Here is a 26,688-nt window from a genome sequence, read left to right as displayed (position 1 = left end):
GATATTTCTTTACGTTATATGACAGAATAAAGTCTTCAAATGGTATACAAGTGATATAGATTATTTTAGCCAATATTAGCTATTGTTATGCTTACTTACACATGACTGGTCATGAACTACTCAGAAATTGCTATGCTATGGTTATGTGAAAATTAAATTTTCACATAAACCATTGAGTTATCTGAATCCAGTTTTGACCTGTTTTATTTTAAATGTATAAGGAATATTATCTTTTTAAAGAGATTCATTTTTCTGTCAAGCTCATAACAAAACTAATCAATAAAGTTTTGACGTATCTAAAGATACGTCTGGGCACTTGTGGCACCAAAAAGTCATGTTTTGACTTATAGGTATGTTTCATTCTATTTATTGAATTATGAACAAATAAAAATTTTATAAACCTAAGTAAGTGATAGATCGAAGACAGTTTTATGTTCCTGCCATTTCATGAAGTATAATATTGAATAAAGTTTCTTCTCCTGACCTTCCTTATTATAACAATAATGTAATGTTTATGCTCTTGGAGTATAGGTCATGATAAATTAAACTCACATTTGGCCAACGTTTCGGAGATTTATTCTCCTTCCTCAGGGCTCTTATTTATAATGAATGTTTACAAAGAAAATAAAGAAAATAAATTAATTAAGTGGTTACAAAAATTTGAATACAATTGTGCAGTACAAATTCATTGGTAAATTAAAAATTGTGTACAGAATTAAACAACATACCTGTGATAGAAAAGTTTCGTTACTAGGCTAATCATGGTTACTTATAAATATTGATTCATTTGTTAACAAATGGTATCTAAATTGTACTAAACAATTTTCATTTCGATGAATTAAATAATAATATATTTTGCTTAGGTGTTCGATGTCTGATCTTTTATTGCTATTGTTATTTGATTTTGAACTCGTCTACTTACATAAGTCAAGAAAACAGCATAGTGGCTCCCATTTACCGCTGAGAAGAGAAGACGTACCTTAGTGATGGAGCAGAGGTAAAACAAATCTGAAATAGCTCTAACATAAGCGCTGTCAGCAGAAAAAATTCAAGACAAATATTATGAACAATTGTAAAAAATGTTGGTACATTCTTCGTACGTACAAATCGAAGTGATTTATGAAGTGTTTGGAATATTGCCTCTCTCCGGTCACCGTCTACTTAGTTGATGGCTTTATCGGAGGTCATCTCCAGACTGCACCATCGAAATACTTTCTCAGTCGATGCGAAGGAACAGGTTTGAAGGAATGTTAAGGTTTCTGCATCTGGCAGATAATTATTATAATGGGAAGAATGATGGCAAGGATAGGCTATATAAAGTTCAACCTTAGTTTGAGGTTTTGAACTAGACTTTCAAAATTGTAAGCGCTGGAGAATATTGTTTGGTGGATGAATCAATTAACCTCTACTATGGTAGATATGGCTGCAAGCAATGTATTAGAGGGAAACGAGTGAGATTATGGTTAAAATTATGGTATATTTTCGAATCAAGTCACCCTTTATCATGCTGTAGCCAACCTTCAGAGAACAGATCTTGGTCAAGGACTACTTTTAGGACTAGTGGATGAGTGAAAATACCACCAGGTACAAACATATTTGCTGACAACTTATTCATATCAGAATTGATTACTATTAGCATACATAAAAAAATGAAAACTCCTGTTTGTTATTCTGTTTCCGAAATGCAAGTGCCAATCGCGGACTACAATTCTCACATGGGTGGAGTGGACATGTGTGATCAATTCCTGGCAAATTACCGGACAACAATCAGGAATAAAAATGGTGGTTCAAATATTTTAGATGAGACTTGGATGTATCAGTTGTACAGGGATGGTTACGGTATAAAAAACTCGGATACAGTATCACACTGCTGTAAAATTTCAAAATGCAAATGTAAATTGTTCATGTTATAATACTATAATAATACTCAAAATTATATTATTTGATGCATAATAATACAAATTCAAGTATTAAAAACTACTGATGAAGGCATGGGTAATGAATAACATAGCAAAAACGAGCATTAACACAATTAAATGATAATGTGTATTTTTGACCCCTTAAGTGCCCAGATGTATCTTAAGATACGTGTAGGATTAAGTACTATGCAAATGTTAGAGATTTTTTAAAATATTTTTTCCGGCATCAGGTATAATGTGTTATCATAATTTAAGCAAAAAAAGTAAAATTTTTTAGAAAAAATTCTTCTGGGCATTAATGGGTTAATATTCTTGTTACAAACGCAATTTCACCTCTCGAATTGAAAAAATTAAAAAAAGTGAGTTTGATAAGAATATTCTTGTAACAAACGCGAATTCACTACTCAAAATGAAAAAATTTAAAAAGGTGAGTTTGATAGAGATTTTCTTGTTACAAACACAAATTCACCGCTCGAAATGAAAAAATTAAGAAAGTGAATTTGTTACAAACACGAATTCAACACTCGAAATGAAAAAATTAAAAAAGTGAGATTGATATGAATATTTTTGTTACAAACGCTAATACACCACTCGAATTGAAAGAATTAAAAAAGTGAAATTGAATGAATATTCCTATTACAAACGCAAATTCACTTCTCAAAATAAAAACATTAAAAAAGTGAGTTTGATATGGTTTTTCTTGTTAGAAACACTAATTGACCACTCCAAAAAACAATTAAGGTGAGTTTGGTATTACTATTTTTGTTACAAACGCAAATTCACCACTCGAAACGAAAAAATTAAAGAAGTGATTTCGATATTCTTGTTACAAAGGCGAATTCATTTTTAAAAATGAAAGTAATAAAAAAGTGAGTATATCTTACTAAAACGCGAAGTCATCACTGGAAATGAAAAAAATAAAGAGTAAGTTTGATATTAATATTCTTGTTACAAACGCAATTTCACCTCTCGATTTGAAAAAATTAAAAAAAGTGAGTTTGATGAGAATATTCTTGTAACAAACGCGAATTCACTACTCAAAATGAAAAAATTTAAAAAGGTGAGTTTGATAGAGTTTTTCTTGTTAAAAACACAAATTCACCGCTCGAAATGAAAAAATTAAGAAAGTGAATTTGTTACAAACACGAATTCACCACTCAAAATGAAAAAAATAAAATGGTGAGTTTTATATGAATATTCTTGTTACAAACGTGAATTCACTAATAGAAATGAAAAAAATTAAAGTGGCTTTCATATGAGTTCAAATGAAAATATTAAAAATTGAGTTTAACATGTTTTTTCTTGCTACAAACGCGAAATCAGCACTCGCAAAGCAAAACATAAAAAGTGAGATTGATCTGAATAATCTTATTACCAAAACGAACTTTTACTCGAAATGAAAAATTAAATAATTGAGTTCGATAAAGTTTTTATGTTTGAAACACGAGTTCACCTCACGCAATGACAAATAAAAAATTAATTTTATATAAGTATTCTTGCTAAACACTCGAATTTGCACACGAAATGAAAAAATTAAAAATGTGAGTTTGATTTTAAGATTCTTGTTATAAACACGAATTCACCACGCGAAATGTAAAAATTAAAAAGTTTGTTTGATATGAAGTCTTGTCACAAACACGAGTTAACAACTCGAATTGAAAAAATTAAAAAACTGAGTTTGATATGAATATTCTTATTACAAACGCAAATATTCACTCGAAATGAAAAAATTAAATATATGAGTTTGATATGAATATTCTTGATCCAAACACGATTTCCCAACTCGAAATGAAAAAATTAAAAAAGTGAGTGTGATATGATATAATGCGTTGGGTTGGGTAGGTTGGATATCGGTGATAAGTTTCATTTCTAATGCATTAATAGCTTAAAATATTCTACGACCTGTTGTCCCTTTGCGAGGTCACTGAAGGACATGAACAAAAGTCATTGAAGGTCATTGACCATTCAAGGTCATTCAAGGTCATTGACCGTTCAAGGTCATTCAAGGTCATTGACCGTTCAAGGTCATTCAAGGCTATTGATCGTTCAAGGTCATTTAAGGTCATTGACCTTTCAAGGTCATTCAAGGTAATTGACCTTTCAAGGTCATTCAAGATCATCGACCTTTCAAGGTCATTCAAGATAATCGACCTTTCAAGGTCATTCAAGGTCATTGACCGTTCAAGGTCATTCAAGGTTATTAACCGTTCAAAGGTCACCCAAGGCTATTGATCGTTCAATGTCATACAAGGTCATTGTCCGTTCAAGGTTTTCAATGCCATTGACTTTTCAAGGTCATTCAAGGTCATTGACCGTTCAAGGTCATTCAAGGTTATTGACCTTTCAAGGTCATTCAAGGTCATTGACCGTTCAAGGTCATTCAAGGTCATTGACCGTTCAAGGTCATTCATGGCTATTGACCGTTCAAGGTCATTCAAAGTCATTGACCGTTCAAGGTCACCCAAGGCTATTGATCGTTCAATATCATTCAAGGTCATTGTCCGTTCAAGGTTTTCAAAGTCATTGATCTTTAAAGGTCATTCAAGGTCATTGACCGTTGAAAGTCATTCAAGGTCATTGACCTTTCATGGTCATTCAAGGTCATTGACCGTTCAAGGTCATTCAAGGTCATTGACCGTTCAAGGTCATTCAAGGCTATTGATCGTTCAATGTCGCTCAAGGTCATTGACCGTTGACGCTAATTCAATGTCATTGACTCTTCAAGGTCCTTCAAGATCGTTGAACGGGTAAGGTCATTCAAGGTTATTGACCGTTCAAGATCATTTAAAAAATTTAATTTAAAAATATAAAAAGGTTAGTTTGGTATGAATATTCTCACTTATAAACGCTAGTTGTCTACCGGAAATGATAAAATGAAAAATGTCAGTTTTATATGAATGTTCTTCTTAAAAACACGAATTCAACACTCGAAATGAAAAAAAAAGTAGGATTGATATGAATATTTTTGTTACAAACGCTAATACACCACTCGAATTGAAAGAATTAAAAAAGTGAAATTGAATGAATATTCCTATTACAAACGCAAATTCAATTCTCAAAATAAAAACATTAAAAAAGTGAGTTTGATATGGTTTTTCTTGTTAGAAACACTATTTGACCACTCCAAAAAACAATAAGTTGAGTTTGGTATTACTATTTTTGTTACAAACGCAAATTCACCACTCGAAACGAAAAAATTAAAGAAGTAATTTCGATATTCTTGTTACAAAGGCGAATTCATTTTTAAAAATTAAAGTATTAAAAAAGTGAGTATATCTTACTACAAACGCGAAGTCATCACTGGAAATGAAAAAAATAAAAAGTAAATTTGATAATAATATTCTTGTTACAAACGCAATTTCACCTCTCGATTTGAAAAAATTAAAAAAAGTGAGTTTGATGAGAATATTCTTGTAACAAACGCGAATTCACAACTAGAAATGAAAAAAATTAAAGTGGCTTTCATATGAGTTCAAATGAAAATATAAAAAATTGAGTTTTACATGTTTTTTCTTGCTACAAACGCGAAATCAGCACTCGCAAAGCAAAACATAAAAAGTGAGATTGATCTGAATAATCTTGTTACCAAAACGAACTTTTACTCGAAATGATAAATTAAATAATTGAGTTCGATAAAGTTTTTATATTTGAAACACGAATTCACCTCACCCAATGACAAATAAAAAATTAATTTTATATAAGTATTCTTGCTAAACACTCGAATTTGCACACGAAATGAAAAAATTAAAAATGTGAGTTTGATATTAATATTCTTGTTACATACACGAATTCAACTCGCGAAATGTAAAAATTAAAAAGTTTGTTTGATATGAATAGTCTTGTCACAAACACGAGTTAACAACTCGAATTGAAAAAATTAAAAAAGTGAGTTTGAAATGAATATTCTTGTTACAAACGCAAATATTCACTCGAAATGAAAAAATTAAGAATATTCTTGATCCAAACACGATTTCCCAACTCGAAATGAAAAAATTAAAAAAGTGAGTGCGATATGAATATAATGGGTTGGGTTGGGTAGGTTGGATATCGGTGATAAGTTTCATTTCTAATGCATAAATAGCTTAAAATATTCTACGATCTGTTGTCCTTTGCGAGGTCAATGAAGGACATGCACAAAAGTCATTCAAGGTCATTAATCTTTCAAGATCATTCAAGGTCATTGACCGTTCAAGGTCATTCAAGGCTATTGATTGTTCAAGGCCATTCAAGGTCATTGACATTTCAAGGTTATTCGAGGCCATTGACCTTTCAAGGTCATTCAAGGTCATTGACCTTTCAAGGTCATTCAAGGTCATTAACCGTTCAAGGTCACCCAAGGCTATTGATCGTTCACTGACATTCAAGGTCATTGTCCGTTCAAGGTTTTCAAAGTCATTGATCTTTCAAGGTCATTCAAGGTCATAACCGTTCAAGGTCATTCAAGGTTATTGACGTTTCAAGGTCATTCAAGGTCATTGACCGTTCAAGGTCATTCAAGGTCATTGAATTTTCAAGGTCATTCAAGGTCATTGACCTTTCAAGGTCATTCAAGGTCATTGACCTTTCAATGTCATTCATGGTCATTAACCGTTCAAGGTCATTCAAAGTCATTGACCTTTCAAGGTCATTTAACGTCATTGACCATTCAAGGTCATTCAAGGTCATTGACCTTTCAAGGTCATTTAAGGTCATTGACCGTTCAATGTCATTCAAGGCTATTGATCGTTAAAGGCCATTCAAGGTCATTGACATTTCAAGGTCATTGACCTTTCAAGGTCATTCTAGGTCATTGGCCCTTCAAGGTCATTTAAGGACATTGACCTTTCAAGGTCATTCAAGGTTATCAATCGTTCAAGGTCACCCAAGGCTATTGATCGTTCAATGTCATTCAAGGTCATTGTCCATTCAAGGTTTTCAAAGTCATTGACCTTTCAAGGTCATTCAAGGTCATTGACCGTTCAAGGTCATTCAAGGTTATTATTCTTTCAAGGTCATCCAAGGTCATTGCCCTTTCAAGGTCATTGACCTTTCAAGATCATTCAAGGTCATTGACCTTTCAAGGTCATTAACCGTTCAAGGTCAATCAAGGTCATTGACTGTTCAAGGTCATTCAAGGCTATTGATCGTTTAAGGTCATTCAAGGTCATTGACCTTTCAAGGTCGTTCAGGGTCATTGACCGTTCAGGGTCATTCAAGGTCATTGATCTTTCAAGGTCATTTAAGATCATCGACCGTTCAAGGTCATTCAAGGTCATTGACCTTTCAAGGTCATTCAAGGTCATTTACCGTTCAAGGTCGTTCAAGGGCTTTGACCTTTCAAGGTCATTCAAGGGCATTGACCGTTCAAGGTCATTCAAGGTCATTGACCTTTCAAGGTCATTCAAGGTCATTGACCGTTCAAGGTCGTTCAAGGGCATTGACCTTTCAAGGTCATTCAAGGTCATTTACCGTTCAAGGTCATTCAAGGTCATTGAACTTTCAAGGTCATTCAAGGTCATTGACATTTCAAGGTCATTCGAGGCCATTGACCTTTCAAGGTCATTCAAGGTCATTGACCTTTCAAGGTCATTCAAGGTCATTGACCGTTCAAGGTCATTCAAGGTCATTGAACTTTCAAGGTCATACAAGGTCATTGACCTTTCAAGGTCATTCAAGGTCATTGACCTTTCAAGGTCATTGACCTTTCAAGGTCATTCAAGGTCATTAACCGTTCAAGGTCACCGAAGGCTATTGATCGTTCAATGACATTCAAGGTTATTGTCCGTTCAAGGTTTTCAAAGTCATTGACCGTTCAAGGTCTTCAAGGTTATTGACCTTTCAAGGTCCTTCAAGGTCATTGACCGTTCAAGGTCATTCAAGGTCATTAACCGTTCAAGGTCATTCAAAGTCATTGACCTTTCAAGGTCATTCAAGGTCATTGGCCGTTCAAGGTCATTCAAGGTCATTGACCGTTCAAGGTCACTCATTTAAGGTCATTCAAGGTCATTGACCGTTGAAAGTCATTCAAGGTCATTGACCTTTCATGGTCATTCAAGCTCATTGACCGTTCAAGGACATTCAAGGTCATTGACCGTTCAAGGTCATTCAAGGCTATTGATCGTTCAAAGTCGCTCAAGGTCATTGACCATTGACGGTAAATCAATATCATTGACACTTCAAGGTCCTTCAAGATCGTTGAACGGGTAAGGTCATTCAAGGTTAATGACCGTTCAAGGTCATTTAAAAAAATTTTTAAAAATATAAAAAGGTTAGTTTGGTATGAATATTCTCACTAATAAACGCTAGTTGTCTACCGGAAATGATAAAATGAAAAATGTCAGTTTTATATGAATGTTCTTCTTAGAAACACGAATTCAACAATCGAAATGAAAAAATAAAAAAAGTATTATTGATATGAATATTTTTGTTTTAAACGCTAATACACCACTCGAATTGAAAGAATTAAAAAAGTGAAATTGAATGAATATTCCTATTACAAACGAAAATTCACTTCTCAAAATGAAAACATTAAAAAAGTGAGTTTGATATGGTTTTTCTTGTTAGAAACACTAATTGACCTCTCCAAAAAACAATTAAGGTGAGTTTGGTATAGATATTTTTGGTACAAACGCAAATTCACCACTCGAAACGAAAAAATTAAAGAAGTGATTTCGATATTCTTGTTACAAAGGCGAATTCATGTTTAAAAATGAAAGTTTTAAAAAATTGAGTATATCTTACTACAAACGCGAAGTCATCACGGGAAATGAAAAAAATAAAATGTAAGTTTGATATTTATTATCTTGTTACAAACGCAATTTCACCTCTCGATTTGAAAAAATTAAAAAAAGTGAGTTTGATGAGAATATTCTTGTAACAAACGCTAATTCACAACTAGAAATGAAAAAAATTAAAGTGGCTTTCATATGAGTTCAAATGAAAATATTAAAAATTGAGTTTTACATGTTTTTTCTTGCTATAAACGAACTTTTACTCGAAATGAAAAATTAAATAATTGAGTTCGATAAAGTTTATATATTTGAAACCCGAATTCACCTCACGCAATGACAAAAAAAAATGAATTTTATATAAGTATTCTTGCTAAACACTCGAATTTGCACACGAAATGAAAAAATTAAAAATGTGAGTTTGATATTAATATTCTTGTTACATACACGAATTCAACTCGCGAAATGTAAAAATTAAAGTTTGTTTGATATGAATAGTCTTGTCACAAACACGAGTTAACAACTCGAATTGAAAAAATTAAAAAAGTGAGTTTGAAATGAATATTCTTGTTACAAACTCAAAAATTTACTCGAAATGAAAAAATTAAGAATATTCTTGATCCAAACACGATTTCCCAACTCGAAATGAAAAAATTAAAAAAGTGAGTGTGATATGAATATAATGGGTTGGGTTGGGTAGGTTGGATATCGGAGATAAGTTTAATTCCAAATCATTAATAGCTTAAAATATTCTACGACCTGTTGTCCCTTTGCGAGGTCACTGAAGGACATGAACAAAAGTCATTAAAGGTCATTTACATTTTAAGGTCATTGACCTTTCAAGGTCATTCAAGGTAATTGACCGTTCAAGGTCATTCAAGGTCATTGACCGTTTAAGGTCATTCAAGGTCATTGACCTTTCAAGGTCATTCAAGGTCATTTACCGTTTAAGGTTACCCAAGGCTATTGATCGTTCACTGACATTCAAGGTCATTGTCCGTTAAAGGTTTTCAAAGTCATTGATCTTTCAAGGTCCTTCAAGGTCATTGACCGTTTAAGGTCATTCAAGGTCATTGACCTTTCAAGGTCATTCAAGGTCATTGCCCATTGAAGGTTTTCAAAGTCATTTACCTTTCAAGGTCATTCAAGGTCATTTACCGTTCAAATTCATTCAAGGTCATTGACCTTTTAACGTCATTCAAGGTCAATAACCGTTCAAGGTCATTCAAGGCTATTTATCGTTAAAAAACATTCAAAGTCATTGACATTTCAAGGTCATTTGCATTTCAAGGTCATTCAAGGTTATTGACCTTTCAAGGTCATTCAAGGACATTGACCTTTCAAGTTCATTCAAGGTCATTAACCGTTCAAGGTCACCCAAGGCTATTGATCGTTCAATGTCATTCAAGGTCACTGTACATTCAAGGGTTTCAAAGTAATTGGTCATTGATTTTTCAAGGTCATTCAAGGTCATTGACCTTTCAAAGTCATTCATGGTCATTGACCTTTCAAGGTCATTCAAGGTCATTGACCTTTCAAGGTCATTCAAGGTCATTGACCGTTCAAGGTTATTCAAGGTCATTGATTGTTCTAGGTTATACAAAGCTATTGACCGCTCAAGGTCATTCAAGGTCATTGACCTCCTAAGGTCACCCAAGGCTATTTATCATTCAATGTCATTCAAGGTCATTGTCCGTTCAAGGTTTTCAAAGTCATTGACCTTTCAAGGTCATTCAATGTCATTGACCGTTCGAAGTCATTCTAGGTCATGGTTCTTGAATAACTTTGAACTCATGACTCATTCAAGGTAGAGGTAATTCAAGGTCATTGACGGTTTAAAGTTATTCAAGGTCATTGACATTTCAAGGTCATTCAAGGTCATTGACCTTTCAAGGTCATTTACCTTTCAAGGTCATTCAAGATCATTGACCGTTCAAGGTCATTCAAGGTCATTGACATTTCAAGGTCATTCAAGGTCATTGACCGTTCAAGGTCATTCAAGGTCATTGACCTTTCAAGGTCACCCAAGGCTATTGATCATTCAATGTCATTCAAGGTCATTGTCCGTTCAAGGTTTTCAAAGTCATCGACCTTTCAAGGTCATTCAAGGTCTTTGACCGTTCAAAGTCATTCAAGGTCATGGACATTGAATGACTTTGAACTCATGACTCATTCAAGGTCGAGGTCATTCAAGGTCATTGACGGTTCAAAGTCATTCAAGGTCATAAACATTTCAAGGTCATTCAAGGTCATTGACCTTTCAACGTCATTCAAGGTCATTGACCGTACAAGGTCATTCAAGGTCATTGATCTTTCAAGGTCATTCAAGGTCATTGACCTTTAAAGGTCATTTAAGGTCATTGACCGTTGAAAGTCATTCAAGGTTATTGACATTTCAAGGTCATTCATGGTAATTAACCGTTCAAGGTCACCCAAGGCTATTGATCGTTCAATGTCATTCAAGGTCTTTAACCATTCAAGGTCACCCAAGGCTATTGATCGTTCAATGTCATTCAAGGTCATTGTCCGTTGAAGGTAATTCAAAGTCATTGACCCTTCAAGGTCATTCAAGGTCATTGACCGTTCAAGGTCATTCAAGGTTATTGACCTTTCAAGGTCATTCAAGGTCATTGACCGTTCAAGGTCATTCAAGGTCATTGACCTTTCAAGGTCATTTAAAGTAATTGACCTTTCAAGGTCATTCAAGGTCATTGGCCGTTCAAGGTCATACAAGGTCATTGGCCGTTCAAGGTCATTCAAGGTCATTGACCGTTCAAGGTAATTCAAAGTCATTGACTCTTCAAGGTCCTTCAAGATCATTGACCGGGTAAGGTCATTGAATGTTATTGACCGTTCAGGGTCATTTAAAATATAAATTAAAAAATAATAAAAGGTTAGTTTGGTATAAATATTCTTACTAATAAACGCTTGTTCTCTACCGGAAAGGATAGAATGAAAAATGTCAGTTTTATATGAATGTTCTTCTTAGAAACACGAATTCAACACTCGAAATGAAAAAATTAAAAAAGTGAGATTGATATGAATATTTTTGTTACAAACGCAAATACACCACTCGAATTGAAAGAATTTAAAAAGTGAAATTGAATTAATATTCCTATTACAAACGCAAATTCATTTCTCAAAATGAAAACATTAAAAAAGTGAGTATGATATGGTTTTTCTTGTTACAGACACTAATTGACCACTCCAAATAAAAATATTAAGGTAAGTTTGGTATAACTATTTTTGTTACAAACGCGAATTCACCACTCGAAACGAAAAAATTAAAGAAGTTATATCGATATTTTGTTACAAAGGCGAATTCATTTTTAAAAACGAAAGTAATAAATAAGTGAGTATATCTTACTATAAACGCGAAGTCATCACTGGAAATGAAAAAAATAAAAAGTAACTTTGATCTTAATTTTCTTGTTACAAACGCAATTTCAACTCTCGAAATGAAAATATTAAAATATAGTGAGTTTGATGAAAATATTTTTGTAACAAACGCGTATTCACTACTCAAAATTAATAAATTTCAAAATGTGAATTTGATAGAGTTTTTCTTGTTACAAACACAAATTCACCGCTCGAAATGAAAAAATTAAGACAGTTAATTTGTTACAAACAAGTATTCACCACTCAAAATAAAATAATTAAAAAGGTGAGTTTGATATGAATATTCTTGTTACAAACGTGAATTCACTACTAAAAATGAAAAAAATTAAAGTGTCTTTCATATGAGTTCATATGAAAATATTAAAAAAGTGAGTATTACATGTTTTTTTCTTGCTACAAACAAGAAATCAACACTCGCAAAGCAAAACTTAAAAAGTGAGATCGATCTGAATATTCTTGTTACCAAAACGAACTTTTACTCGAAATGGAAAATTAAATAATTGAGTTTGATATAGTTTTTATGTTTGAAACACGAATTCACCTCACGAAATGACAAATTAAAAAGTGAGTTTTATATAAGAATTCTTGCAAAACACTCGAATTTGCACACGAAATGAAAAAATTTAAAATGTGAGTTTGATATTAAGATTCTTGTTACAAACACGAATTGACCACGCGAAATGTAAAAATTAAGAAGTTTATTTGATATGAATATTCTTGTCACAAACTTGAGTGAACAACTCGAAATGAAAAAATTAAAAAAGTGAGTGTGATATGAATATAATGGGTTGGGTTGGGTTGGTTGGATATCGGTGATACGTTTCATTTTTAATGCTTTAATAGCTTAAAATATTCTACGACCTGTTGTCCCTTTGCGAGGTCACTGAAGGACATGAACAAAAGTCATTGAAGGTCATTGACATCTCAAGGTCATTCAAGGTCATTGACCTTTCAAGGTAATTCAAGGTCATTGACCGTTCAAGGTCATTCAAGGCTATTGATCGTTCAAGGTCATTCAATGTCATTGACCTTTCAAGGTCATTCAAGGTCATTGACCTCTCAAGGTCATTCAAGGTTCTTGACATTTCAAGGTCATTCAAGGTCATTGACCGTTAAAGGTTATTCAAGGTCATTGACCGTTCAAGGTCATTCAAGGTCATTGACCGTTCAAGGTCATTCAAGGTCATTGACCGTTCAAGGTCATTAAGGCAAATGAACGTTCGAGGTCATTGACCTTTCAAGGTCATTCTAGGTCATTGACCTTTCAAGGTCATTCAAGGTCATTGACCTTTCAAGGTCATTCGAGGTCATTGACCTTTCAAGGTCATTCGAGGTCATTGACCTTTCAAGGTCATTCAAGGTCATTGACCTTTCAAGGTCATTCAAGGTAATTGACCGTTCAAGGTCATTCAAGGTCGTTGATAGTTCTAGGTCATACAAAGCTATTTAAATCTCAGATCATTCAAGGTCATTGAACTTTCAAGGTCACCCAAAGCTATTGATCATTCAATGTCATTAAAGTTCATTGTCCGTTCAAGGTTTTCAAAGTCATTGACCTTTCAAGGTCATTCAAGGTCATTGACCTTGAATGACTTTGAACTCATGACTCAATCAAGGTCGGGGTCATTCAAGGTCATTGATATTTCAAAGTCATTCAAGGTCATTGACATATGAAGGTCATTCAAGGTCATTGACCTTTCAAGGTCATTCAAGGTCATGACCTTGAATGACCTTGAGCGGTCAATGACCTTGAATGACCATGAAAGGTCAATGACATTGAATGACTTTCAACGGTCAATGACCTTGAATGACCTTGAAAGGTCAATGACCTTGAATGACCTTGAAAGGTCAATGAACTTGAATGACCTTGAACGGTCAATGACCTTGAACGGTCAATGACCTTGAATGACCTTGAACGGCCAATGACCTTGAATGACCTTGAAAGGTCAATTACTTTAAATGACCTTAAAAGGTCAATGACCTTGAATGACCTTGAAAGGTCAATAACCTTGAATGACCTTGAACGGTCAATGACCTTGAATGACCTTGAAAGGTCATTGACCTTTCAAGGTCATTCAAGGTCATTGACCGTTGAAAGTCATTCAAGGTCATTGACCTTTCAAGGTCATTCAAGGTCATTGACCGTTCAAGGTCATTCAAGGTCATTGGCCGTTCAAGGTCATTCAAGGTCATTGACCGTTCAAGGTAATTCAAAGTCATTGACTCTTCAAGGTCCTTCAAGATCATTGACCGGGTAAGGTCATTGAATGTTATTGACCGTTCAAGGTCATTTAAAAAATTAAATTAAAAAATAATAAAAGGTTAGTTTGGTATAAATATTCTTACTAATAAACGCTAGTTCTCTACCGGAAATGATAGAATGAAAAATGTCAGTTTTATATGAATGTTCTTCTTAGAAACACGAATTCAACACTCGAAATGAAAAAATTAAAAAAGTGAGATTGATATGAATATTTTTGTTACAAACGCAAATACACCACTCGAATTGAAAGAATTTAAAAAGTGAAATTGAATTAATATTCCTATTACAAACGCAAATTCATTTCTCAAAATGAAAACATTAAAAAAGTGAGTATGATATGGTTTTTCTTGTTACAGACACTAATTGACCACTCCAAATAAAAATATTAAGGTAAGTTTGGTATTACTATTTTTGTTACAAACGCGAATTCACCACTCGAAACGAAAAAATTAAAGAAGTTATATCGATATTTTGTTACAAAGGCGAATTCATTTTTAAAAACGAAAGTAATAAATAAGTGAGTATCTTCTCCTTATATATAACATCGCATGTGTAACCACTCACTCACTCATGTTTACTACTTCCCGACCACTTCCAGAAGAGCTAGAGAGCTGAAATTTGTTGCACCGGTGGAGAAAAAATATTCATCGGGAGGAAAATTCCTAAAACTCGAAAAAGTTGATTAGTTTTCGAGATATATCGACTTGAATTAACATGGGAGCCTTATGGGACTAAAACTTTTTCCCAATTATTGCGTATTTGTTAATGTTTCAGGGAGATGAGATTCCTGTGACAAAAACTAGATTTTTTGGTCAATTTTTTGATTGATTGTTATTGCGATATTTTGATAAAAAGTATTTTTTATGATTTTTTGAAAATTTCCTATGCTTTTCTTACGGGCCTATCTTTGGAATTTTTTTTGACCAACTTGCAATAATCGTAGGACAAATTCCTTGAAACGCAAGATACTAGATTTTTTGCTTGATTTTTTGGCTATCTTGGAATATTCACAAGTCGAAAGAATTCCGAGGAATAAACGATTTTCGATTTTCCATTGTCGAGGAGACGAATATTTAATTTCGGATTTCGGCTTTGAGACTTCGGCATATGAAAATTTGGAATCTCCGTGAAAACCCTTAGAGGGTACTCCGTACCCTCACGCCCTACCCTGTTTTTCCGATAACCCTCTTGGTTAATTCATAATAAAATTCCGAAAAATATCCTGCACGTGAGAAAATCATTGTCGCCATTATTTTGTGAAGCACACGATCTTGAATAACTTGGCAACCGTTCAAGTTAGAGGAATGAAATTTTCAGGGTAATACTATTATCAAAAAAGACAACTTTTGAAATGATAACCATTCCACTCGATCGATTCATGTGAGAGTTATATCGATACCAATCTCCTTGGATACGCTTTATTCGCTAATAACTTTTTCGTTAGTCAAGGTATGATTACGAAATTCAAATTTAATACTAAAGTTGACGTGCTCAATCTGGCAAAAGTTAAATCAAGCGGATCGAATAATTAGAAGCGAAGATATAATCGATCCAAGGGTGCATTCGATATATGCCTTTTTCAGACTTATTTACATAGTTACGGGGATGCAATTTTTAATTATTTGCTAAGACAGCAACGTTTTATACGTACATGTAAATTATTTTGATGAGTAATGATTCCTAATGAAGATATATCGAAATGAAATAATATCGATAGGTCTAATTTTCTCCATTGTTATTGAGAGTACCAGTTTGAAATTTTTAGGGTTGAACGTGAATGGTGATATAAGATTTTTGTTATATTTTGGTCTCCATGGCAACCTTGGTTTATGTTAATGCCGAAATATATTTTCAATGTAAAGTAAATGGGGATATATCAAAATCGTTTCATACAAGTTTCCTCTTTCGCGAGATTTTTATTTATTTATTTATTTATTTATTTATTAAATTATCCAAACACAGCCAAAATGGCCTTTACATTGAATACAAAACATAAAATCTGCAGCTTTAACAAATGTAAACTATAAAAAAAAAATATATACAAAGGATATAAAAAAGAAAAAAAAAATGAAAAAAAATGGATTCAGTAGATGGCTTTTCGAAGCTGCCTCTTGAATGACCTGATGGGCATTGAAAGATCCAGGGAAGGGTGAGTACTCGAAATGGCATTGAAAGAGGTAGGGAGTCTGTAAAAAAGTGATCTCTGAGAGAGAGAAAGACGGAATTTAGGTTGGTGTAGTAGGTGGTTATTACGGAAGGAGCGAGAGGGAATGTGGAGTGAAAAGAAAGGCATCATATCTGAGGATCGGAACTTGCCATTTAAGGCATTGTAAATGAAGGAAATATCATGGAAATTCCTACGGGAGGATAGTGGGACCAATGATAGGGCAGACATTACTTCAGAGCGAGAAGAATTACGGAGGTGAGGAACACGGTGTCGGACTACTGAAATAAAGAAATTAACTGGGCGTTCAAGAGTTTTAAGGTTGGAGGGGCTGGCAGTGGAGTAAATGACGGAGCAGTACTCGAGGATTGGGAGAACGCAACCGGTGAAAATAGCTCTCATGGCGATTGGATCGGTAACAGAAGTGAGTCGATAAAGAACTCCTACAACTGACATGGCCTTGGATTTCATTTTGTTAAGGTGCGGAAGAAAAGTTAGTTTGGGGTCGAAAGTAACACCCAGGTCATTGATGGAGGAAGCAATCGGAACAATTCCATTAAAAATAGTATATTTATGAGGAGTGGGGGTGCGTTTTAAAGAAAAAGGTATGTATTTTGATTTGCTTGTATTAATTTTGAGTTGCCACTGAAGGCACCAAGCCTCGAGGGAATGAAGGGAAGACTGCAAAGACTGAGAGTCAGAAGTATTCTCAACTCTTTTGAATATTTTGCAGTCGTCTGCAAAGAGGAGAATTCCGCATGCGTTAGTAAGTGCACAGCTCGTAATATCGTCAACGAAAAGGGAAAAGAGAAGAGGTCCGAGAACGCTGCCTTGGGGGACACCTGAAAGGATGGGGATGCTCGGAGAAGACGCTCCGTCAAGAACAACTCGCTGAGTGCGGTCGGTTAGGAAATTCGATAGTATAGATAGGAAAGAGCCGTGGATATTGTAGCGATGAGACAGTTTGTGGATAAGAAGGGTGTGGTTGACGGAGTCGAAAGCTTTAGCAAAGTCAATGTAGCAAACGTCTAGTTGAGAAGAGGCTTCGAAAGCAGCGGTGATATGCTGATGTAGGATAGATAGGTTCGTAACAGTGGAGCTAGCAGGAAGGAAGCCATGCTGCTGGGGTGAGATGTAAGCGATAGTAAATGATAGAAGTCGGTCATGAATAACACGTTCGAATAAAATAGAAAGAATAGGGAGGATAGACACAGGACGATAGTTACTTACATCATCTTTTTTGCCGGATTTTAAAATGGGAGTTACAAGTGCTGTTTTCCAAGTTGAAGGAAATGATCCCGCTGAAAAGAATCGATTGAACAATTTACAGAGGGGGATGTGGAGAGTATCAGCTGTTCGGTGCAGAAAGAGTGATCCGAGGCCGTCGGCTCCAGTGGCTTTGTTGGAAGGCAAAGATTCAAGGAGGCGTAGAGTCTCCTCAGGCGTAACAGAGACCACGGTAAGTGAGTGAGAGCAAACCGGATTAAGTGTTGGAAGTTCGAACTGTGGAGTGGGAGGGGTGAAGTTTGAGGAAAAGTATTTGTTGAAAGCCGAAGGTCGCTCAACCCCCGAGAAAGACTCTTGGCCTGATTTAACGATGGTTGGTATTCGGGTTGATTTCCGTTTCGAGTTAAATAATGACCAGAAGCGTTTAGGGTTAGAAGCCATGTCATCTGTAATTGATTTGATGCTATTACTGTAATCGCGGCGTAAGAGGTTCCGCGACACTCTACGAAGGGAAGAAAATGAGGCATATGTGTGGGGATTGGGAAAAGACTTCCAAAGCTTCCAAGCAGCTCTTTTGTTTTGAAGAACTCGGGAGGTTTCAGCTGTGAGCCACATGGGTTTTTTCTTCGATATTCTTCGGGAGGGAACGAAGTCATTGGTGACACCGTGCACAAAGTCATAAAATACTTCCATAGCGTCCTCCGGGGACCCGCTCTCCAGGAGACCCCAGGGCAGGAGGGAGAGGGTGTAGTTGATGGCTTCCCAGTCGGCCTTCTTCCAAGATTTCACTGACCGCGCTGGTGGCGAAGTTTGGGCAGAATTGCGGTGGGGGAGGGACATGGGCAATGAGAACTCGAGCGAGGAGTGGTCGGAGTTGAAAATATTCCTGCATGTGGTGGGAGAGTTTACACTGAATGAGGAAAGGATGAGATCCAAGGTTGCCAAATTTCTGGTGGGGAAAGGGTTGCACTGGAAAAGGCCCATGCCGTCTATAAAATGATCTATAAGAAACGTGCCATTGTTGTCGGCACTGATGCCACTAGTCTGGGAACTCCATGTGATCGGGAGGTTGAAATCCCCAAGTAGGATTAGGTCACCATGGGTGTGAACGCGGAGGACCGACTCGAGGCATGCCTCTAACACTGATACATCACTTGAAGGGGGACGATAGAAGCAACCAATGAAGAGTTTTTTCTTCCGGATTCCACAACCATCCTCAAGCCGAATTTCTACCCACACTATTTCGCACTCAGTTTCGAGATCGAAACGTCGAGTGGCCGGAATGGTGGAGTTAATCGCCAAAAGTACACCCCCACCACGAGAGCACCGATCACGTCGAAATAACTGGTGACTGTGTGCTAATTCCAATTCACTATCGCCCACTCTATCGCTGAGCCAGGTTTCACACAGGGCTATCACGTCAAAAAAGCAGAGGTCGGAATAGTGGGAGGAAAGTATGGAGAGTTTGTTCTGAAGACTCCGAACGTTCTGGTAATATAATTGAATATCAGGGCCAGGGTTGAGGCTGACGTCCCCGGCTAAGAGAACAAGCAGGGCGAGTAAGTTCCACACAGAGAATGACTTACTCAAGGCAGCCCGACGGGAGCGTCGTCTCGGCGGGCGGCCCAGCGGCTGCCGGCGTAGTTGGAGATGGCGGACGCTGAAGCCACATGCGTAGAAAGCGTTGAAATGAAAATCACCATATCTGACACAGTTGTTGGAAAAACCAATCGTTTCGGAAATATACGGGAATGGGCTGGGTACACAAGACGATACACACACTGAGAGCACCACAAAAGAGAGAATTACCACTGAAAACACCACTATTATACTAGACCTAGGAGTGCGTGGGTGGATTCCGGCGGCCATCTTTTATTAATCAAGATTTATCAAAGATTTATAAAAATATAAGGACATGATCCTTACCATAGAGGTCACATTTAGCAATGATGGACATTCCACTTGATCCATTTCCCTGCAAGAAAAATCGATTAGAAAATCCTGGTTTTATATTTCCCTTATATCTTTTATATTTAATTAGATAAAGGACTGCAACTTTTACCGGTAGATAAAAATAAGGTAAAAAAAAGATAAAAGGTAAATACAACTAATGCAGTTGCTACAGTTGAAGTTGTGATCGATAAAGTTGAACATTTTATATATCCCTTTCGCAGACCTTTTACTATAGCTGCTGGGATAAGACTTAAAAAGGTATGCTAGAAGGTTACTTACTATTCATACGAATAAAATATTTTGCAGAACTACATCCCCTCTTCAGGATATGTCGATATGAAATTATATCGATAAGTGTCATTTTCTCCTATCATGTTATCCGTACCTGCCCGAAATTTTTGTCTTTTAGTTTGATGAAGTGTATGATATTTATAGTAAGTCCATCTTCAGGCAACACACACAAACTGGATGGTTTACCCACGCGGTAAAAGATGTCACGTAAAATTCTTTCGTTGTAAAAAAAACATGGTTTTCCAATATCTAAGCCACGATCAGACATACTTTGGTCTTATTCATTGTCATTGCGAATGCCTATCTAATTGAAAATTGAACCCGATAGTATTCAACTGACATATCTGTCGGAATAATATGGATTCCTTACCTCCAACCGTTAGCCGACTTCACTCTTCCATTCGGCTTCTTATTAATTTTTATAATATGCATTCCATTGAATGTTGAATATGATATGCCAATATTGAGATCTAAGTAAATTCATTATCACGTGTTGAAGTTGAGGTTAATTTCACGGATCAATACCTTTGGCAACTGTGAGGAAGGTCAATGTAACATGAATCAACCATCTTTCCTTTCTTTCCTGGGGTACACCCTCAACTTTTTTGCGTCTTCCTCCCCAAAGACACCTACTGAGAGGGAAATAGCCCTGTCCTCTGCAGTGTCCATACTGATGTACGCAGATTTGGTGTATTATACCACTGCCAAGGAGTACCACCAATTATGCGGTTAATGAATATGGCGAATCTCGGCAAAGGAAAGATAGGATCGAAAGCTATACTGTACAAGGAAAGATATGAATGCACATAGGCGGATCTAGGGGCCATGAGGGCACGTGCCCCCCCCCCCTCAGACTCTTAAAAATATGCAAGATTTTTTATACGGTCCCAATATCATTGCGTTCATTTTGTATTACGAGGTATCCTCATGACCCCCGGAACAAAATCCTGGATACGACCTTGCTTGTGCCTCCCCCCAGGAAGAAATCCGGCATCCGCCCCTGTGAATGCAACTATTTACTGTTTTGAATACATTCTCCTTACATATGCTTAAGGGTTGTTAGGGGAATTTTAATCACTCAATTAAAATACAAGAGTTAAATAACACACTGAATTCAATGCAGAACTACATCCTCTTATCAAGATATATCGATATGAAGTTATATCAGTAGGTGTCATTTTCTCCTACCATATAAACCGTACCTGCCCCAATTTTTTGTCTATTACTGCGATGAAATGTACGATATTTATAGTAAATCCATCCTCAGCCAACACAAACAAACTGAATGGTTTACCATGCGATAAAACCTGTCACGCAAAATTGTGTCTGTGTGAAAAACTAAGTTTTCCAATATCTAAGCCAAAAAAGGACATACTTTAGTCTTATTTATTGTCATTGCGATTGCCAATCTAATTAGAAATTGAACCCGTATGTATTCAATTGGCACATCTGTCGGAATAATAGGGATTCGTGGTAGTAATATATCTCCTTGGAACATGCCATTTATAATTTAGTGTGATAGAAAGATATTTCAAACGGCATAAACAATATTGACGGTCGCCAAGGGGACAGTAAGCGAAACACGCTAAAATTGAACATTTTTTGGATGTTTATTTCTAAATTCAGTGTAAATCAGGTATAAAACGAAATGGAACTGCAGGAATAAGAAATTGCAATTCTTTTTCTTTCGAATGATATGTGTCTTAACTTAATGTGACCATTATCACGAATTTAAATATGCAAAAGCAAAAACGTCCGCAGGCATTAAAATCTAAATTTACATGTATTTCTTATGGAAATGACTCATGGCACATTCCAGGGACTCATGAGCCCAAGAAGGTCAATAAGAAACCAATCAACTCTTCTTTACTGGAACAATTTCATAACTCCCTAACCCCGCGACGTAATATCAGGTTTAGGATAACAAATATTTCATTTATTTTTTGGGACATTCTGGCCGACATTACGCCGCATTGCCCGTCCCCTCACAGCTCTAGATATGGAATATTTGCTAATTCCGGGCCACCGTTAACCATGCGGGGGAAAAAAACCTGAAAACTCTCGATCACCTTCCGGAACCTCCCAGAAAAATACAACTTTTAAGGCCGCCTTTCCGGGTAGTTTTCGTCACCATTCAGCCCATATTTCTCAAACCTTCGAATTATTAAAACCCCCGATAACCCCGTGAAATTTCCCAAAAAGATTATTTTCTGAAAGCTCGCCTATTTCGGTATTTATCGTCAGAATTCCCCCACTGTTCCAGACCCCTACGACTTATCGGCACGGAATATTAGAGAACGATTGGTGACCACTGGTTGATCACGAATATAAAACCCCCGGTATTCCGTTGAAACCCCCCATAAATATAAAATTTGCCATTAGGTCTTCTTTTAACGGTACTTGTCGACGCCATTACGCTGCATTGCCCTACCCTTTCCAATAATCACTATAGAATCAATTTGGACTACTGTACCTAATACTATTTTATGCATATTAAGTGCAGTATACCACTGCCAAGGAGTGCCACCGATCAGTGGCGCAGCAAGGTGGTTTTGGGGGATAACATCCCCCACCCAGGAGCTCACAGAAATTTTTAAGTTTTATCTATTTTACTTAATTGGATTAATATTGCTTATAGAATAGTGTGATAAATAAGAAAATATCCCTCAGAAGGCCGTAAAAATCACCATTTCCAACCATTTACCTTAATTTTTTTCGGCAAAGGCAGCCGGAAGGCCTCTGCACCTCCCGCTTACCCTGGCGGGCATGCAATACCTCCAAATCCCCCAGTATTAGTTGATCCTGTAACCCCCCCCCCCCTTTGCCTTAATTTCTAGCTGCGCCCCTACCACCAATCATGCAATTAATGAATATGGCTAATCTCGGCAAATGAAAGATTAGATCGAAAGCTGTACTGTACAAGGAAAGATATGAATGCAACTATCTATTATTTTCGATACAATCTCCTAATTTTTACTCAGGGGAGTTTTAACCACTCAATTAAAATAAAAGAGTTCTATAACACACTGAATTTAAAGCCGTGTCCCAATTGGCCATTTGGCTATGCCAATTCCAGGATTTAGCCATGACGCCATCTTGGAAGGATGTCCCACTCGTTAGCCAGCATAAGGGAGGGAATTTAGGCAGCTAACGCGGCCGCCAGATTTAGGCATCGAGGAGTGCATCCTTCGCCCCACTTTTCCCATGATTCAAAGCGTGCAAAGCGTCTTCAGGAGAAAGGGCATCATGGCTGTAACCAGGGATAGTACTTGTTTGCAAGTAGTGTTGATATTTTGAGACTTGTTCGAATAATTATTAATTTTTATTTTGTTTATAATAATGAAATTGCGTTAATGGAAGTGTAAGAATTACGGAGAAATTAGTTAAAGAGAAGGCGGCGTTAATTTTAATGCTTATTAATGTTTATATGCTTCTTGTGTATGTATATGTTATTTTATTATAACTTTTTATACCGATCACATGTTATCTTTTGCTACCGTTTACTTTTCTAACGTGTTAAATAATGCTTATTGATGTTTATATGCTTCTAATATATTCTTAATTATGTAACACTATGTCTAAATTCTTATTAAACACTTTTTGTACGTTAGGTTAACACCCGTAAGAATAAACAATTATTATTATATGTTATTGGACAAAGTCCCGAAATTGGAATCGGAATAAGTAACAAAAATTAAAATGTATGGTGATTAAAAGATGATACCGAAACCTGATTTATGTACGTAAACCATACTCTAAATAAATTTTGAAAATAAATCCCAAATCAGACGGTAACCGTTTGAATAGACTAAATAGACCTGTTCTAATAATACAAAACTAAAAATTAAATTGCTAAAATGTAAGGAATTCAAAAAAGTACTTGGTTGAGAGACGATTTAAATATTACAAACCAATTATAAGGGATATACGTTAACATTTCGCCACAAACTTAGCTAAAACCTCTTTAACAAAACCATACGGAACTAAAAATACGAATTTGAAAGTATACCCCTACTTTACTATTACAAAAAGGTTGTCTAAGATACTAAAATTATGATTAAATACTCTTCTCCGACATCTAATACTCAAAATCACATTTTAACAATTTAGGGTGGGTTTTGTTCATCATTTGTTCAAATCATTCCGATTATCTCTTGTTTTGCATTGGCCTAGTGCCCAGTAGATGGCAGCACCTCCGTAAGGATGTCCCAATTCATGCTCCCTTGTGGTTGGCTGCCCAGAATCTGGCTGGCTAAATACATGATGCCTAATGGCTAACGAGTTGGGACACGGCTTAATGCAATTTGCACTCTATTGTTGTTCCGTCTGGAATAACTGTTTATTTATTTATACCACGCCTTACTTCATAGCAACAATGCAAAAGGGCCAGTCTGGAAAGCGTAAGCGGTGCTGAAAGGTACTCCCCGTGCACTCACGCGTAGGAGTTAGGGAAGAGTGTTTGGGGTACAGGAATTTCGGAGAGTGAACAGATTATCAATTAAGCCACACGAAACGTATGGAGTTCTCCGTTGACGCCACCTATACGCTCAGGCTAGCGCTCGATTTTTACCATGGAGTGGAAGTGAAAGCGACTTTGAAGTAGCGATGTAACTTTTCGTGGTGAGTTTTAATAACTTAATTAAACTTAAGTAGGTAAATTACACACTGATTTCAATGCAATATACACTCTTTTGTTGTTCCGACCAGAATAACAGCATTTTATTCCACGCATTACTATATAACAGAAACCCCAAACGACCAATTTAGACCACAATATTTCGCGCTGCGGTGATGAAAATGGTTTGAACTATAATTTTTATTGTTAATGTTGTAGAAAAATAACCCTCCTTGTTGTCGCACGCATGTACTTTCCTTTGCCTTCCTAGTACAATCTCCCGCGTAGCAGTGTTGAATGTTTTGTTGAAAGAAAATTTCAGTGGAAAAATTTTGTGAACAAATCTTTAGTGAGTGGTTGCGGGTTCCGTCTAACGTTGTTTTTCCTTAATGATGCCCTCTCTCGCGTAACAGTATTCAACATGTTTTGGGATTTAAATTTTAGTGGATAACGATGGTGAAAATACCTTGTGACAACCGTTAAACGCTGATTTGCGTTCGTGAAGCCATGCATCCCGTAACAGTTAAAACATATTTCAGAATAGCTATTCTTATGTATAATATTAATGAAAATAATTTACATGTCTAGTGATAGTTTTCTGTCTCGATTTTTCGCCTTCCTATTGCCATCTCTCGCCTAACGTAGAAGAACCATACATAAGAATAAAACATACAGGTCTGGTGATATCTCTGGTTAACTTTATTCCGCGTTCGTGTAGCCAAATAGTAGGCTACATAATCAAATACATCTGTTGAAGTTAATCAGTCTTGGGAATGGAATTGAACTTATTACGACCTATAAAATAATGCCTTATACAGATGCACGCAGCAGCGTTAGTATTATATCTGCATAAGATAAATTTACATAGCATCATTCAAACGCAGAATTTGTACTTTTTACAATACTTTGTGCTCCCCTCCCCGTACTTGTGACAATAAGACGAAGTAAAACAATACATTATGCATTCCTAACAATTTCTTTCCGTCAAACTTTGTTGCAGTGAAAATAATTAAACCATCTCTGAATTTTACCATTTTCCGAAGGGACGCATGCTATTAATTTCATAATCCCGACCTTGGGATGCTAAACGGGTGGTTACAGTTTACTAGGAAAGCTAATGAATGTTTTCAGGCTCTCTGCAATTTATTTTACTCGTTTTTCATGTAAGTCATTTCGAAAAGCTTTTGAATCGTAAGCATAACGAGAGAAATTGCAGTATTTCTCCATATTGTCATGTTTAGACGTATTTTTGAGAAAAAACGCCAACAATTTCCACATCACTCTACAGCTTTTATTAAATGAATAACTCTTATCACATTCCATTTACGTATATTTATATTTGGAATCGTGGATAGAACCCGCAATGTAAATACCAGCACTTTAGCCATACTTAACGCTCCTAGAAAGTTCATTGCCTGTATATACACTAAGATTATGGTTTGGATAACTTACAATGTAACGTATCGCAGTATAATACTATCAAGACATTATTGTAATTAACAAAATATTTTATTTCACGCATTTTGTACCGCGTACTTCTATACGTCATTTCGGAGTGTGCTGGCGAAGCTGGCTGCGGCGGGCGCTACACTTTCCGCCTGCCCGGAAAAATCGGCCCCTGGGACTTAGCGGACAGACGTACGAGGAACGGCGTTCCGAGGAGTTTACCGGCGATGTCGGTCGTGGCACATCCAACGGTCCGCTTCCCTCCCCTCTGTACTAGCACTTTTCGGTCAGATTACTTGTATGAAAACTCTTCAAACTCCCACGAAATTAGACGGCGACGGCCATTACGAGGACTTACTGACGTAGGAGCTGGGGGCGTCAGTAACCCCCGGGTGGCGAAGCCACCCTTTACTAGAAACAGCGAAGGAGTACCGAAGAACTAGCGGCACAGCCGCTTCGGGCTTTTACCCTCCCTGGGCGGCGGAGCCGCTTCTTAACGAATAACGGCGAAACAGTTACGAGGACTAATCGGGGTACCCCCGGGGGGGCGCACTCAACCCCTGGGTGGCGAAGTTCCCAGTAAACGAGTAACTGCGAAGCCGTCACGAGGAATGAGCGTAGCGGCCGCGGTTAGACTCCTTTATATCCGGGCGGCGTGGTGCCCCGTACGAGGAATAGCGAAGCCGTCCAGAGATCTGAGCATC

General features: G+C 36.4%; 1 protein-coding gene across 1 annotated transcript in view; it reads right to left on the bottom strand.

Annotated features, from left to right (window-relative positions):
* LOC124171295 overlaps positions 1 to 19,548 on the bottom strand; it is a 31,577-nt gene extending 12,029 nt beyond the window's left edge. The window contains exon 1 of the mRNA XM_046550441.1: positions 17,781 to 19,548. Coding sequence (XP_046406397.1) covers positions 17,781 to 19,548 — 1,768 coding nt within the window. The remainder of the gene's footprint in view (positions 1 to 17,780) is intronic.
* Positions 19,549 to 26,688: the final 7,140 nt, after the last annotated feature.

This window comes from Ischnura elegans, chromosome X (genome assembly GCF_921293095.1).
Source record: "Ischnura elegans chromosome X, ioIscEleg1.1, whole genome shotgun sequence".
NCBI lineage: Eukaryota > Metazoa > Arthropoda > Insecta > Odonata > Coenagrionidae > Ischnura > Ischnura elegans.
This window is presented reverse-complemented; position numbering and strand designations above follow the sequence as displayed.